At 56.4% G+C, this 10,747-nt stretch overlaps 1 protein-coding gene across 1 annotated transcript; it reads right to left on the bottom strand.

Annotated features, from left to right (window-relative positions):
• Positions 1–3,844: 3,844 nt before the first annotated feature.
• Positions 3,845–10,491, bottom strand: PIANP (PILR alpha associated neural protein). The gene is made up of 6 exons (XM_061418091.1): positions 10,076–10,491; positions 7,892–7,948; positions 7,179–7,690; positions 6,336–6,417; positions 5,346–5,567; positions 3,845–5,064 (listed from the first exon to the last, which is right to left on the bottom strand). Exons 2-6 carry the CDS (start codon positions 7,906–7,908, stop codon positions 5,043–5,045), a joined length of 855 nt encoding a protein of 284 aa, XP_061274075.1. The 5' UTR covers positions 7,909–7,948; positions 10,076–10,491; the 3' UTR covers positions 3,845–5,042.
• Between the last annotated feature and the right edge of the window lie 256 nt (positions 10,492–10,747).

The raw sequence follows: 10,747 nt of genomic DNA, 5'->3' as shown, positions 1-10,747 counted from the left end.
GAGATGTGGGCTGTGAAGAGGTTAATCCAAGCAGGGAACCCCATTAGCAATCCTCTTATTGTCCTTCAGCTTAGCCATTTCATTCATTCATGAACAAAATTTATTGGCTTTTATTGTGATTTATGGGGCTTCCCTGGTGGCTTAGCTGGTAAAGAATCTGCCTGCAATGCGGGCCACCGGGGTTGGGTTCTATCCCTTGGTCGGGAAGATCCCCTGGAGAAGGGAACTGGTACCCACTTGGGTGTTCTGGCCTGGAGAATTCCAGGACTATATATTCCTTGGGTTTGCAAAGAGTCGGAAAGGACTGATTGATTTTCACTTTCAATTTCTTTCATGTAACTTTTCAGCAAAATTGTCAGCAGCTCAGGAGAAATTGTCTCATACATGGTACCCTCCCACTACTTTGCTGAGCACACAGTAGATGCTAAATAAATAGATGTTATTTGAATAAATGAATGCTGCCACCAGGCTGCCCCAGATCTGAGCTGAATCCCTCTGGGCTCAGCTCTATTTTGAGTGAAACAGAATCAAAGTGCCTCCTATTAGCAGTAATAGTTCCTTGCCTAGAGATCAAAATAACCTATATAGGAATAACTATAATGCCAAATTTTACAGATAATGGAACTAAGACTGTAAAGACTTGTGATTTTTCCCAAGGTCACAGCAAGGAAGCAGCAAAAGACACATAAAAATAAAAATTTCAATTAAACATTTAAAGAGAAGATACGTATTTTTGGCTTGTAACTGTATCTTTTTAAAAGTGTCTGCTCTCTTAGAGGGAGACTCACAGACTTGGAAAATGGAACTCATAGTTGTCAGGGGAAGGGACAGTTAGGGACTTTAGGAAGGTCATGTACTCACTGCTATATTTAAAATGGATAACCAACAAAAACTTACTGTATAGCTCATGGAACTCTGCTTAATGTTATGTGCCAGCCTGGATGGGAGGGGGGTTTGAGGGAGAATGGATCCATGTACATGTACGGCTGAGTCCCTTTGCTGTTCACCTGAAACTATCACAACATTGTTAATCAGCCATACCCCAATACAAAATGTTGTTGGTGTCAAAAAAAATTTTAATTTTTCTTTAGAGTGCTCTCTTTATCACATTTTGGGACTCTGTAATCAGCCTGTGTTAACCCAGGAGCAACAGTTGGCGGAATAAGGGTCTGAAAGGTGCAGATATGAACAGACCTAGTTGCTCTATGGGTTAGAGATGGATCATTTGAGAAACCTTGACTTTGAGGGCTGAGATAGAGAAGCGGGAGCAGAATGGCAATAGTCACTGTAACAAGTCCTGGTTCTCCTGTTCTTTGCCTGTTTACAGTAACTGGTACCCCTTTGGGCCTTGGTGTCTCCAACTGTCAGCCCTGCTTCTCCTGCCCTTGGTATAAGAAGCAAGTTTTAAGTGCTTTGAACTCCTTAGAGAAAAGCTTTAGAGAGAGAAATGGGCGTAGGGGGAGGAGGGCTGTTAATTTTAGCCTGGGGTTTCCCAGCTGGCACACTGTTTCCATCTTGAATCACTTCCACACCCTGAGCTCTGCCTGGGAGATCCCTCCTCCTGGGGGCTTCCCCACTCCTTGGTTTGGTCTGAGCCACAATGGTAAGCATTCCAGAAAAATGCTTAAGAGAAGTCTGGCTTAGTCATTTAATGAACAGTTCAGGAGGCAAAGGAAGCATAGAGATGAGAGATGCTGGTCCCGGTAGGTACTGATGTGTGGACTCCAAGAACCAAAGGGGTAGTATGGCCACTCTTTGTATTCTTGGTCTGTGACTGAGCAGTGACTCTGCCATTTGCAGCCCTCCAGGACCTTCCCAGGCCCCATAGTTTCAGTTTCAACTCTACAAGAGAGAAAGTTAGGATTCTTCTCCAGGGCCTCTTCCTGGTTAGCTTGATAATGGGATGTAGTTTGGGATCATTCCTGAAGACAGGAATCCCTGGTGGCTCAGATGGTAAAGAATCTGCCTGCAGTGCAGGAGACCCATGTTCCATCCCTGGGTCAGGAGGATCCTCAGGTTGGGAAGATCCCCTGGAGAAGGGAATGGAAATCCACTCCAATATTCTTGCCTGGAGAATTCCATGGACAGAGGAGCCTGGCGGGCTACCGTCCAAGGGGTTGCAAAGAGTCAGACACGACTGAGCCACAAACATTCCTTAAGACAACTCAGAAGATCGAGACATCTTTCTCCTCTGTCCTTCCCCTACCATCTGATATTCCCTAAGGAAGGAGGGCATTTAGGGAGAAAGAACAGGTTAAGGATTTCCTGTGTCTTGCTGGTGTGTTTTAATTTATTTAAATTTAGAGAAACAGCAGTCTAATCAGGCGGTAATTAATTCACTCTTCATTAGGGGCCTTTATTCATGCCTTCTGCATATGGATGAGCCTCGGGGTCACACTGTCCCTCTGAAGAGGAAGGTGGTAAGAGACAAGTGCTGTCCAGGCACTTCAGCTCTTCCCCTTTTGGTGCCTCCTCTTCCGCCAACCCTGACCTAATAGGGACTAGATTCCTTAGGGGAAGGAAGAGAAAGGTCCTTTCCCGTCCTTCTCCTCCCCCTCCACATTCCTTGGATCCCTCCCTCGCTGCCCCAACCCATCCCAGCAGCACCTCTTCCTGCACTTCAGGTCCCATCCAGCCCTGTCCCATCCACCAGCTGTAGGCTGGAGTCTCTTCAGGTCCCACTGGATTGACTGAGCTCCCTCAGCAGTGTGTTTGCTTCGCGCTTCTGCTTTCAGTTGGTTCATCACTCCTTGGCCTGGCTCTGCTGCCTCTTTTTCTTAGGGAGTCTGACACCCTGAATGCACATACTGCTCTGATCCTGAGAAATACACTCCCTCCTCCCCGCGCTCACCGTTGTGTGCTGCGTAGACTCAGCCACACCTCACTGGTGTTACACAGTAAAGCTCGCCAACCCCTAAAACACGCACCTGTGGCCACACAGACACTCCTGATTTGAGCTGCAAAAGTAAATACGCAAAGGCCAGCAGAGACCAGGGCAGCCCCCACTTACCTGTGATTGTCTCCTCTCCTTCCTGGAGCTCCCCCATTTCCAGGGAGCAAGTGGGGCACAGATGGGGGTGGGGGGAGAAATGGGACCTGGATGGTTACCATGGCAACAAAGCCTAGCAACAACTGAGAGGCTGCTGTGTGGGCTTTTGCAGGGCTGTTACAAGAGCCAAACCTAGAATTGGGGGCTCAGAGGTGACTGATCCCAGCTGGGCAGCCTGTGTTCCCTCCTTCAAATACATCCCTCGATGCCACCCCCACACCCCAGCAGTGCCTCTTCAAGAGGGCAGAACAGGAAAAGCTAATGAGAGTTAACCACAGGGCTTCTGGGGGACAGCTGTGGGTGGGGGCAGGTTAGGGAGCAAGGCTGAAAATAAAGCAAGCAGGGCAGCCAGCCTCTCTCCTGCTGCTCCCTCTCGTCTTGTTTCCATTGCTCCATTTTTTCTTCTCCTTTTGCCCTTCACCCTCCATCTGCCTTATCAGCTCTCCTCTTCCTTTTCTGGCTGGCGCCATCGCCTGAGCTGCTACAGAAGTGTCCCTTTGCTTCGGCCTCCTTTCTCATGGTCTCTCTTGACCTTCGCTGGTAATTAACAAGCCACTCTTCCAGTTTGCTCCGGCTGCTCCTCATCAGGTCTGCTCCCGTCAGTGTCTCTTCCTTCAGCTCCATCCCATATCAAAGCCCCCAAACCCCAACTCCAGGTCAGAGCAAGCCAGGTCACTCGGGTCTGGAGGGTCACCCCTCCATCCTCCTTTTCCTCCCTTTTGGCTGCCCATCGCCTTTCCTCCTTTCCTCCTTTCCTCACTGCAGGGCTCATGAGGCAGAACCAGGGGACTCAGGTATCTTGCAAAGGCTTTATTTGAAAATTTTGAAACTTACATCCCACAAGAATTCAAGATTATCACCACAAGAAGAAAGAGATAATACAAAAATATATATCACAGCATAGGAGCCAGGTAAGAGAGGAAAGAAGGAAGGAAGGTGGGAAAGCCATGAGAAGTTGGGACAAACCTGAGGGGTGGAGGGGACAAAAGGCAGGAGAGTTGGAGGAACCAAGGAGGGAGGGAGGGGCAGGTTGGGAGGCAGAGCTCCCGATGGCCTTGAACCAGCTGGCCCTGGTCCCTGGCAGCCTAGGTGGAATTAGGGAGGCCCTCAGGGGGACTGGAAAGTGGAGGACTTGATTGGGGGGGACGGTGGGGAGGAAAGGGGGCTCTGAGTTCCAGAGTGACACGCACAGACAGCCAGGACAGAAGAGACAGAAGGACTGGGGAGGCAGGGGAGGGCAAATGGGGGCCCCTTTCTCCTTCACTGCAGCAGGAGGCTCCCCAAAAGCCATCTCCCAGACAACAGAATTTAGCAGTGGGGCTGGGGAGGAGTTTTGGGGCCTCATGACTCCCCATTTCCACAGGGGAGTCCTTAGAGTGGGATGAGGGACATGGTAAAACCCACGACGTGGAGTGGGGTGGGACCGGGACAGATGGGGCCCAAAGAGCCCCCAGCTCATCTCCCACCCCCCTCCGGGGCAGCATGCAGGGGACACAGAAACTCCACCCGTGGGTGTTCAAGAAGTGGAGTGTGAGCACGACATTTACAACATCACAACGAGGGGCCGGGAAATGCACATGAAAGGTACACCCACTGACCGCCGAGTGATGGGCTGAGCGCAGGACGAGGGAGGAGAGGAAGTGAAAAGTGTGAGACAAAAGGGAGGACACGGGGGATCCTCGGAGGGGGGATGTGGGTGGGGAGACTGGCTGTACAAGAGCGTGAGTGTGCGATGGCCTGAGAGGGGAGAGGTGAGTGTGCAAGGCTAGTGTGAGTGTGCCAGGGTGGGGACCGGGGGGCCAGAAGCCACAGATAAGTGAGGCCCCCACCTCAAGGAGGGTGAGCAGCTGGGCTTGCCTGTGGGCCAGCGAGTGTTCCCAAGGTATGAGCCCAGGCAGAGCCGCAGCGCCCACAGCCGCCATGCCCTCAGCAGGATGGGGGCTATGCCGGGCCCTTGGCCCCCTGCCTGGAGGTGCCCCAACCTTGGGGGACATCACAGATTCACCAGGGGAATCCTAAGGGGAAAAGGGAAAGGGCACAGTCAGGAACCAAGGGGCAAGCCAGAATCAGGAGGGCAGTTCAAGAAATAAAAGGGATGGAGATTAAGGGGGCAAGGTGGAGTGAAATGGCAGCATGAAAACAGGACACAGATCTACAGGGAGACAGGTGGGGCCCCCCAGAGAGCAGAGGTCCAGTCTCCTGAGCGTGGGCCAGTCTGCCTCCTCCCCACCCACCCAGTGGGGAGCGCCCCACCCACTGCCACTGCCCACCTCCCTGCCCTCTGCCCTGCCCTCACCGGTTCAGCTGGAAGGCTGGTGCCCCCTTGGGCTGGGGCATCCCGGGCCGGGGCCCCCCTCGGGGTTCCTCGTGGTCAGGGGTGGGGGTGGGTGAGTCTCCGAAGGCCCCCAGCACAGTGACCCCGGCTGGGGACAGGTCAGTCAGGGGCTGCTGGCTCTCCTCTTGCCTCAGGGCCCCTTGCTGCCCCGAGGGCCTGCGCCGTTTCTGACTGCGGTCCCAGCTGGCGACCCCAGAAGGAGAGAGGGTCTCACCCATTCAAGAAGTCCCCAACCTGGGCCCCCTCGGGAGCTGGTCACCCCCCAGCCTCCCCCAGGCACCCGCAGAATCTGACAGTAGAGAAACCAGCCTCTAATTGTTCCCTACACCCCAGATCCTGAGACCCTGTCCACAAAACCACTTCCTGTCCCCGCGCCTCCAGGGGGGCTTGGGAATCTGAACCACCCTCCCACCTGGTCCAGAGCCACAGAATGGGGGCCCCTCCCCATGGACACACAGAGTCCCCCACAACTGCCCCTACCCCCCCCCACACACACCCAGAGAGCCATTTCTCTCCGCAGCAGGTGCCTGGCAGGTTTAGTTCTAGTTCAAAGTCAGCTAATGACCTGAACGCCTGAGTCTAATGAGTCTTGCAGTAAAGTGTGAAGGACTGAGTGACCTGCTATTAAGTGCATGCAAAAAGCTGGGATTTTCTCCCTCTTCCCTTTAAGGTGGCCTTAAGAAGGGCCCTGCAGAATGACAAGGGATGGCCACCCTAGCCCACTAGCTTGTGCTCACAATGATCTCCCTACCTCTCCCATTCTCCTTGTATTTCCCCAGCAGGAACCTGAGCTCATTTCTCACAGCTTCCCCTGCCCAGATCCTTCCTATCTTTCCCCAAGGTCTTGCCTTAATCCACCACTTCCTATTCCACCCCCAGCAAAACTGCCACCCAGACTCCTTCCAGCCAAACATTCATGGGGATGTCAGCATCCCCTTCCTGCTGGCTTACCAGAACTTGAAGATGATGCCGGTGGCCACGAGGACAATGATGATGGAGATGGTAATTGTGACGTAGAGCTGAGGGTCCACACCTGCTTAGGGGCAGGGAAAAAGTCTTAGGGAGGCCTGGGGCCCGGGAAGCCAAGCGGGGTTGGGGGTGGGGTTAGGCTGTAGGTGCAGGAAGCTTGAGCAGTGTTGCCATTGGAAGCCACATCATCCAACTCTTTTTCTGCTTCTTTAGAGCCTCCCTGCTTTATTTTTATCATCAGCTTTCCCCAGAGTTTTCAGCTCTTTCCCTCCCAAATCTTTTTTCTCCACTTCCCCAAATCTTCTGTATATATGGGATGAGAAGGAGTTCCAAGGTCAGAGAGAACCTCTCAGAACCTCTCTCTCTGCTCGGAAACTAGCGGGTGAAAATGTCCATCTCTGCCCTGGCCCCGCCCCCAAACCACTGGCCCTGTATCTGCGCGCCCTGAGTCGAGGTGTCATCCTGAAGGGCCTTCCTCTGCCTGGACTACTCCCACTGTTTCCAGGGTCTGGCTCAAATGTCAATTCTTGGAAGGTGTCCTGATCCCCGGGCAGAAGTAGTCTCTCCCTTCTCTTTGCCTAAAAGCATGCTGTGCACGCCTCTGTTAGATCATGTATTACTGTTGACTCATCCCCGAGGGTTTACGCGTTTTCACCAGTGGACCTGAGCTCCTCTGGGGCTCAGACACATCTTCCTTTCCGCCTCCTGTGCCAGCCCAGGGCCCGGCACACTTGTGGAAGGAGCTGATACACAGGACCCTGTTGCTGCCCTGAGAGTCTTCAACCAGCTCCCCGTCCATATCCCTTCCCAGCCTCTCCCACTCACCTTCACCGCGGCCCCCAAACAGGAAGGGCCTCAGGGTGGCAGGTGCTTCTCCAAGGATGAGCCCATCTCCATCAGCCCGCATGGAGTCTGAGTTGGGGTGTGGAGTAGCCAGCCCGTGGGGGGCTGCAAAACCATAGTCCAGGGGCAGAAATCCAGGATTGGCAGAGTTGGGGTCCCCCCCATCCTCTCGAGACACCGTAGGGCCCCACACAATAGCCCAGGGGTACTGGGATGAGGGTGGACCCTCCTCAAAGCCTGATGGGGTGGCCGGGGGCGCGGTGCCTGGCAGGACTTGCCGACGTGATCTCAGGACCCGAGGGGATCGGCTTGGTGGAGGTGCCCGCTCCCACACACACACGTGGCGTGGGGCCGAGGGGCCTCCCCGGGCACAGGGGGGCCGGGCTGGGGCTGGTGGGGTTCGAGGGGAGGAGGAGGAACCTTGAGCAGGCGGTGGGAGGGGCAGCAACAGCAGTGGCCAGAGAGAAAGGAGATGGGACAGCAGCAATGCAGGCCTGCGGGAAGGGAGAGCGAGCGATGAGTCCGAGGCCATTTTGGGCTGCCTCCTCCCTCTGCAAAAAGTGGCTTCGGGAAGACATGTCTCACTTCCCATCTTCCAAGGGTCGAGCCCTCAGGATGAAAAGCCCTGGGTGGGCCTAGGAGGGAAAGAGCCAAAACCCCAGGAAATGTGACCTCTAAGCTCCCTCCAAACTTACCGCATCCTGGACTCCATGTCCGAGATCCTCAGCGGTGACTCAGATTTTCAGCCTTTACTGGGGGAGAGAGGGGTTGTCACATCCCAAGCTTGCCCTGAGGACCTCCCCAGCTCATCCATCCTCCCTGTTCACCTCCATCTCCCCTCCCAGCTGCAGCTGCCATCTATGCTGCCACCACTCAGGACCCTCAGTTGCCTAGCACTGTCCTGGGGAGGGGAAACTCCAGACCAGTCCCCTGTCTAGCCCCCAGTCTCTATCTGCAACTTCCCAGGTCCCTGTTACTTCCCCACCCCAGGGTCTACTCTCACTTCTCTGGCTTCCTTCCTTCTCACTTCCTCTGCCCACAGCTCCTAGCTTTTCTTGAATCTTAATTTAGAGCCAAGAACCTTGTGATTCCTTGAGCACCTACCGCGAGGGAGGGCGTCTGAGAGGGGGAGGGAAGAAGAAGTCAATCAGATTGAGTGTGTGAACGTGTAGGGCTGCACAGAGGGGAGCATCCCAGACTGCCCACCCCACTTGTCCTCCGAGGCTTTTCTCTGAGGAGTGAATGGCCCCAGGAATCTGCATCTTCAAGAGCAGAGGAAACGGAGATGGAGGGATGGAAGGAAAGAGACAAGAAAGGGAGAGGTGGGTGGGAGAAAACTACAGAATGTAATTTTTGCTCAGTGTTCAGCCATCCAAACGCATAGGTGCCCTCTGAGAAGTGGAGATGGGGAGAAGCCGGACCCTCAAATGTCACTCTCCAGGGTAAAGAGTCTGGGAGAATCATCGGGATGGAGGGTTCTGAAAGAGGAGGACACGTTCTCAGAGTCGAGGGTGGCAGACCCAGGGGGAGGCAGCAGGCTCCCCAGTGAATGAGGATGTGACATTCAGTGTCCTCTGGTATCTGGGTCCAGATCTGGACATGAAGCGCTCTCGGAGAATAACAGGGAGTAAGGTGGGAGAGTCTGGGGAAGGGACTGGGAAAGTGGGCTGTGGAGAGAGCTGTGAAGAGGTGATGGGCTGAGAGACGGAAGGCTGGTGAGGCGTGAGAAAGGAGGAGAAAGGTGAAGAGGAAGACGGTGAGGGGGGCTGGTCCCTGAAAGAATGGACTGGGGTGGGGGGCGCGCACAAAAGATGGACAGCTGTAGGATGCTGAGCATAAGAGGAAAGGTCAGGGAGGGAAACTGAGAGGGTTCCGGGGTCGCAGGAGCCGGGGAGAAGGAGGAAAGAAAGGTCCAGGCAGGACGGGAAGTGGAGACCGCGGAAGGAGAGGGGAGAAGAGGGACGGAGGAGACCAGGGATGGGGAGGAAGAAAGCGGGGAGGAGACGACAAGGTACCGAGGACAGAATGAGACAAGGAAGGGACTGGGGAACAGCGAAGATGGAGGAGTTGGAAATTGTTTCTTCCAACGTAAAGAGACACGGAGCTACGGAGAGAGGCAGGGAAGGGGGCCTGATAGAAAGACACGAAAGGAAGCCAGGAAGAGAGCGAGGCTGTGGGGACCGAGGAAGGAGTGGAAGCCGGTGGAGTGTAGAGGGGTTCCCAGGGACAGCTGTGGCCAGCTGACGCCGGGACCCACTCGCCTCTCCTGCCTGTGCATCCCCCCGCCCCAACCAACGTCAACTCCAGTCCCCGGACTCCGCACCCCTTAGTCACCCCCTCCAGGAAGCCCGCAGTCGCCCGGCTGGCGCGCCACCCCCACCCTCCCCTCGCTCCTCACCGACCTGTTGTGCGCAGGAGACGAGCTGGGGGTGGGGCGGGAGTCTGGGGCTGGGGGAGCAGGGCCCATCCCCAGCGCGGCCGCGAGCCCACCCTTCCCGAAGGCCCGCGCTCCCTGGACCCCGCTGGAAATCGATGAGTGGGGTGGGGGGTGGGGGGTGTGGAAACGAGGACCAGGAGGTAGGCGAGGGGGTCCGTGGGAGGGAGCGCCGAGAGCAGAAAAGGAAGCCGAGGCAGGAGGATGCGAGGGGCCGAGCCAAAGGCGGGATGCAGGCAGCCGCCGGGACCGCTGCGCAGGAGGGCAGGACGGAGTCGGGACCCGCGGTGGGATGCGGAGCGCGGCGGGCGAGGCGAGCTTCTGGGCTGGAGGCTCGAGCCGGGCGGGGGGCCGCGCCGGGAGGGTTAGGGGGCGAAGGGCGCGGAGTCGGGGAGGGCAGGGCCGGGCTCCCTCGGGTGGGAATGTGGGGGGCCCTCTCGCTCACCTGCATGCCTGGCGCGGCGGCGCGACGGCTGCGGGCGCTCGGGGCTGCGCCGGCCTGGGGGCTCGCGGGAACGCGTGGGGCACGGGGCATGGTCGGGGGATTCTGCGGGCAACGGGGTGCAGGAGAGGGTGGGGGGCTAGCGCCCGGGGCGCGGGGCGGCGGCGGCGGCGGGAGATGCTCGGCTCGGCTCGGCTCGGCTCGGGCTGCGCTCGGCTCGGCTGGGCTCGGCGCGGCAGCTCGGAGCGCGCGGTCCCCGCCTCTCCTCCTCCCTCCGCTCGGTTTAACCCTCCCGCTGCCGCGCCTCGAATGTCGCGCCTGGCCGCGTCCCAGGTGGAGGATGGGAGAGGGCAGCGGAGGGTGAGCGACCGTCCGATTCCTAGGGTTCCGGGGGCGGGCTTCTCCACCCTCACTCCAACTCCGTGGACACCAGTGAGTTTCTGAGATTCTGAGTCACCCGAAGCTCTGGGTTCCTGACTGTTTCGCCTCTGCTGGGGGATGAGGTGGGATGAGGGTGGGTGTGATGTTCTCGCACCATCCTCGGATTATCACAACAGCTGGATCCCCTGATTCCATTCTGGCCCAGCTGCAGTGTAGCCTTCCCAGAGCAACCCAAACGATCTTTCAAATAAGTGGACCGAGTTGCGTTACTCAGCTTTTCTAGCACTTAGAGTA

This window comes from Bos javanicus, chromosome 5 (genome assembly GCF_032452875.1).
Source record: "Bos javanicus breed banteng chromosome 5, ARS-OSU_banteng_1.0, whole genome shotgun sequence".
In the NCBI taxonomy this organism is placed as follows: Eukaryota; Metazoa; Chordata; class Mammalia; order Artiodactyla; family Bovidae; genus Bos; species Bos javanicus.
This window is presented reverse-complemented; position numbering and strand designations above follow the sequence as displayed.

Coding starts and splice junctions, on each gene's coding strand:
- PIANP (XM_061418091.1), bottom strand. Junction 6,418..7,178: donor GTTTGGGGGCCGCGGTGAAG/GTGAGTGGGAGA, acceptor GCCCCTAAGCAG/GTGTGGACCCTCAGCTCTAC. Junction 5,065..5,345: donor CCAGCCTTCCAGCTGAACCG/GTGAGGGCAGGG, acceptor TTTTCCCCTTAG/GATTCCCCTGGTGAATCTGT.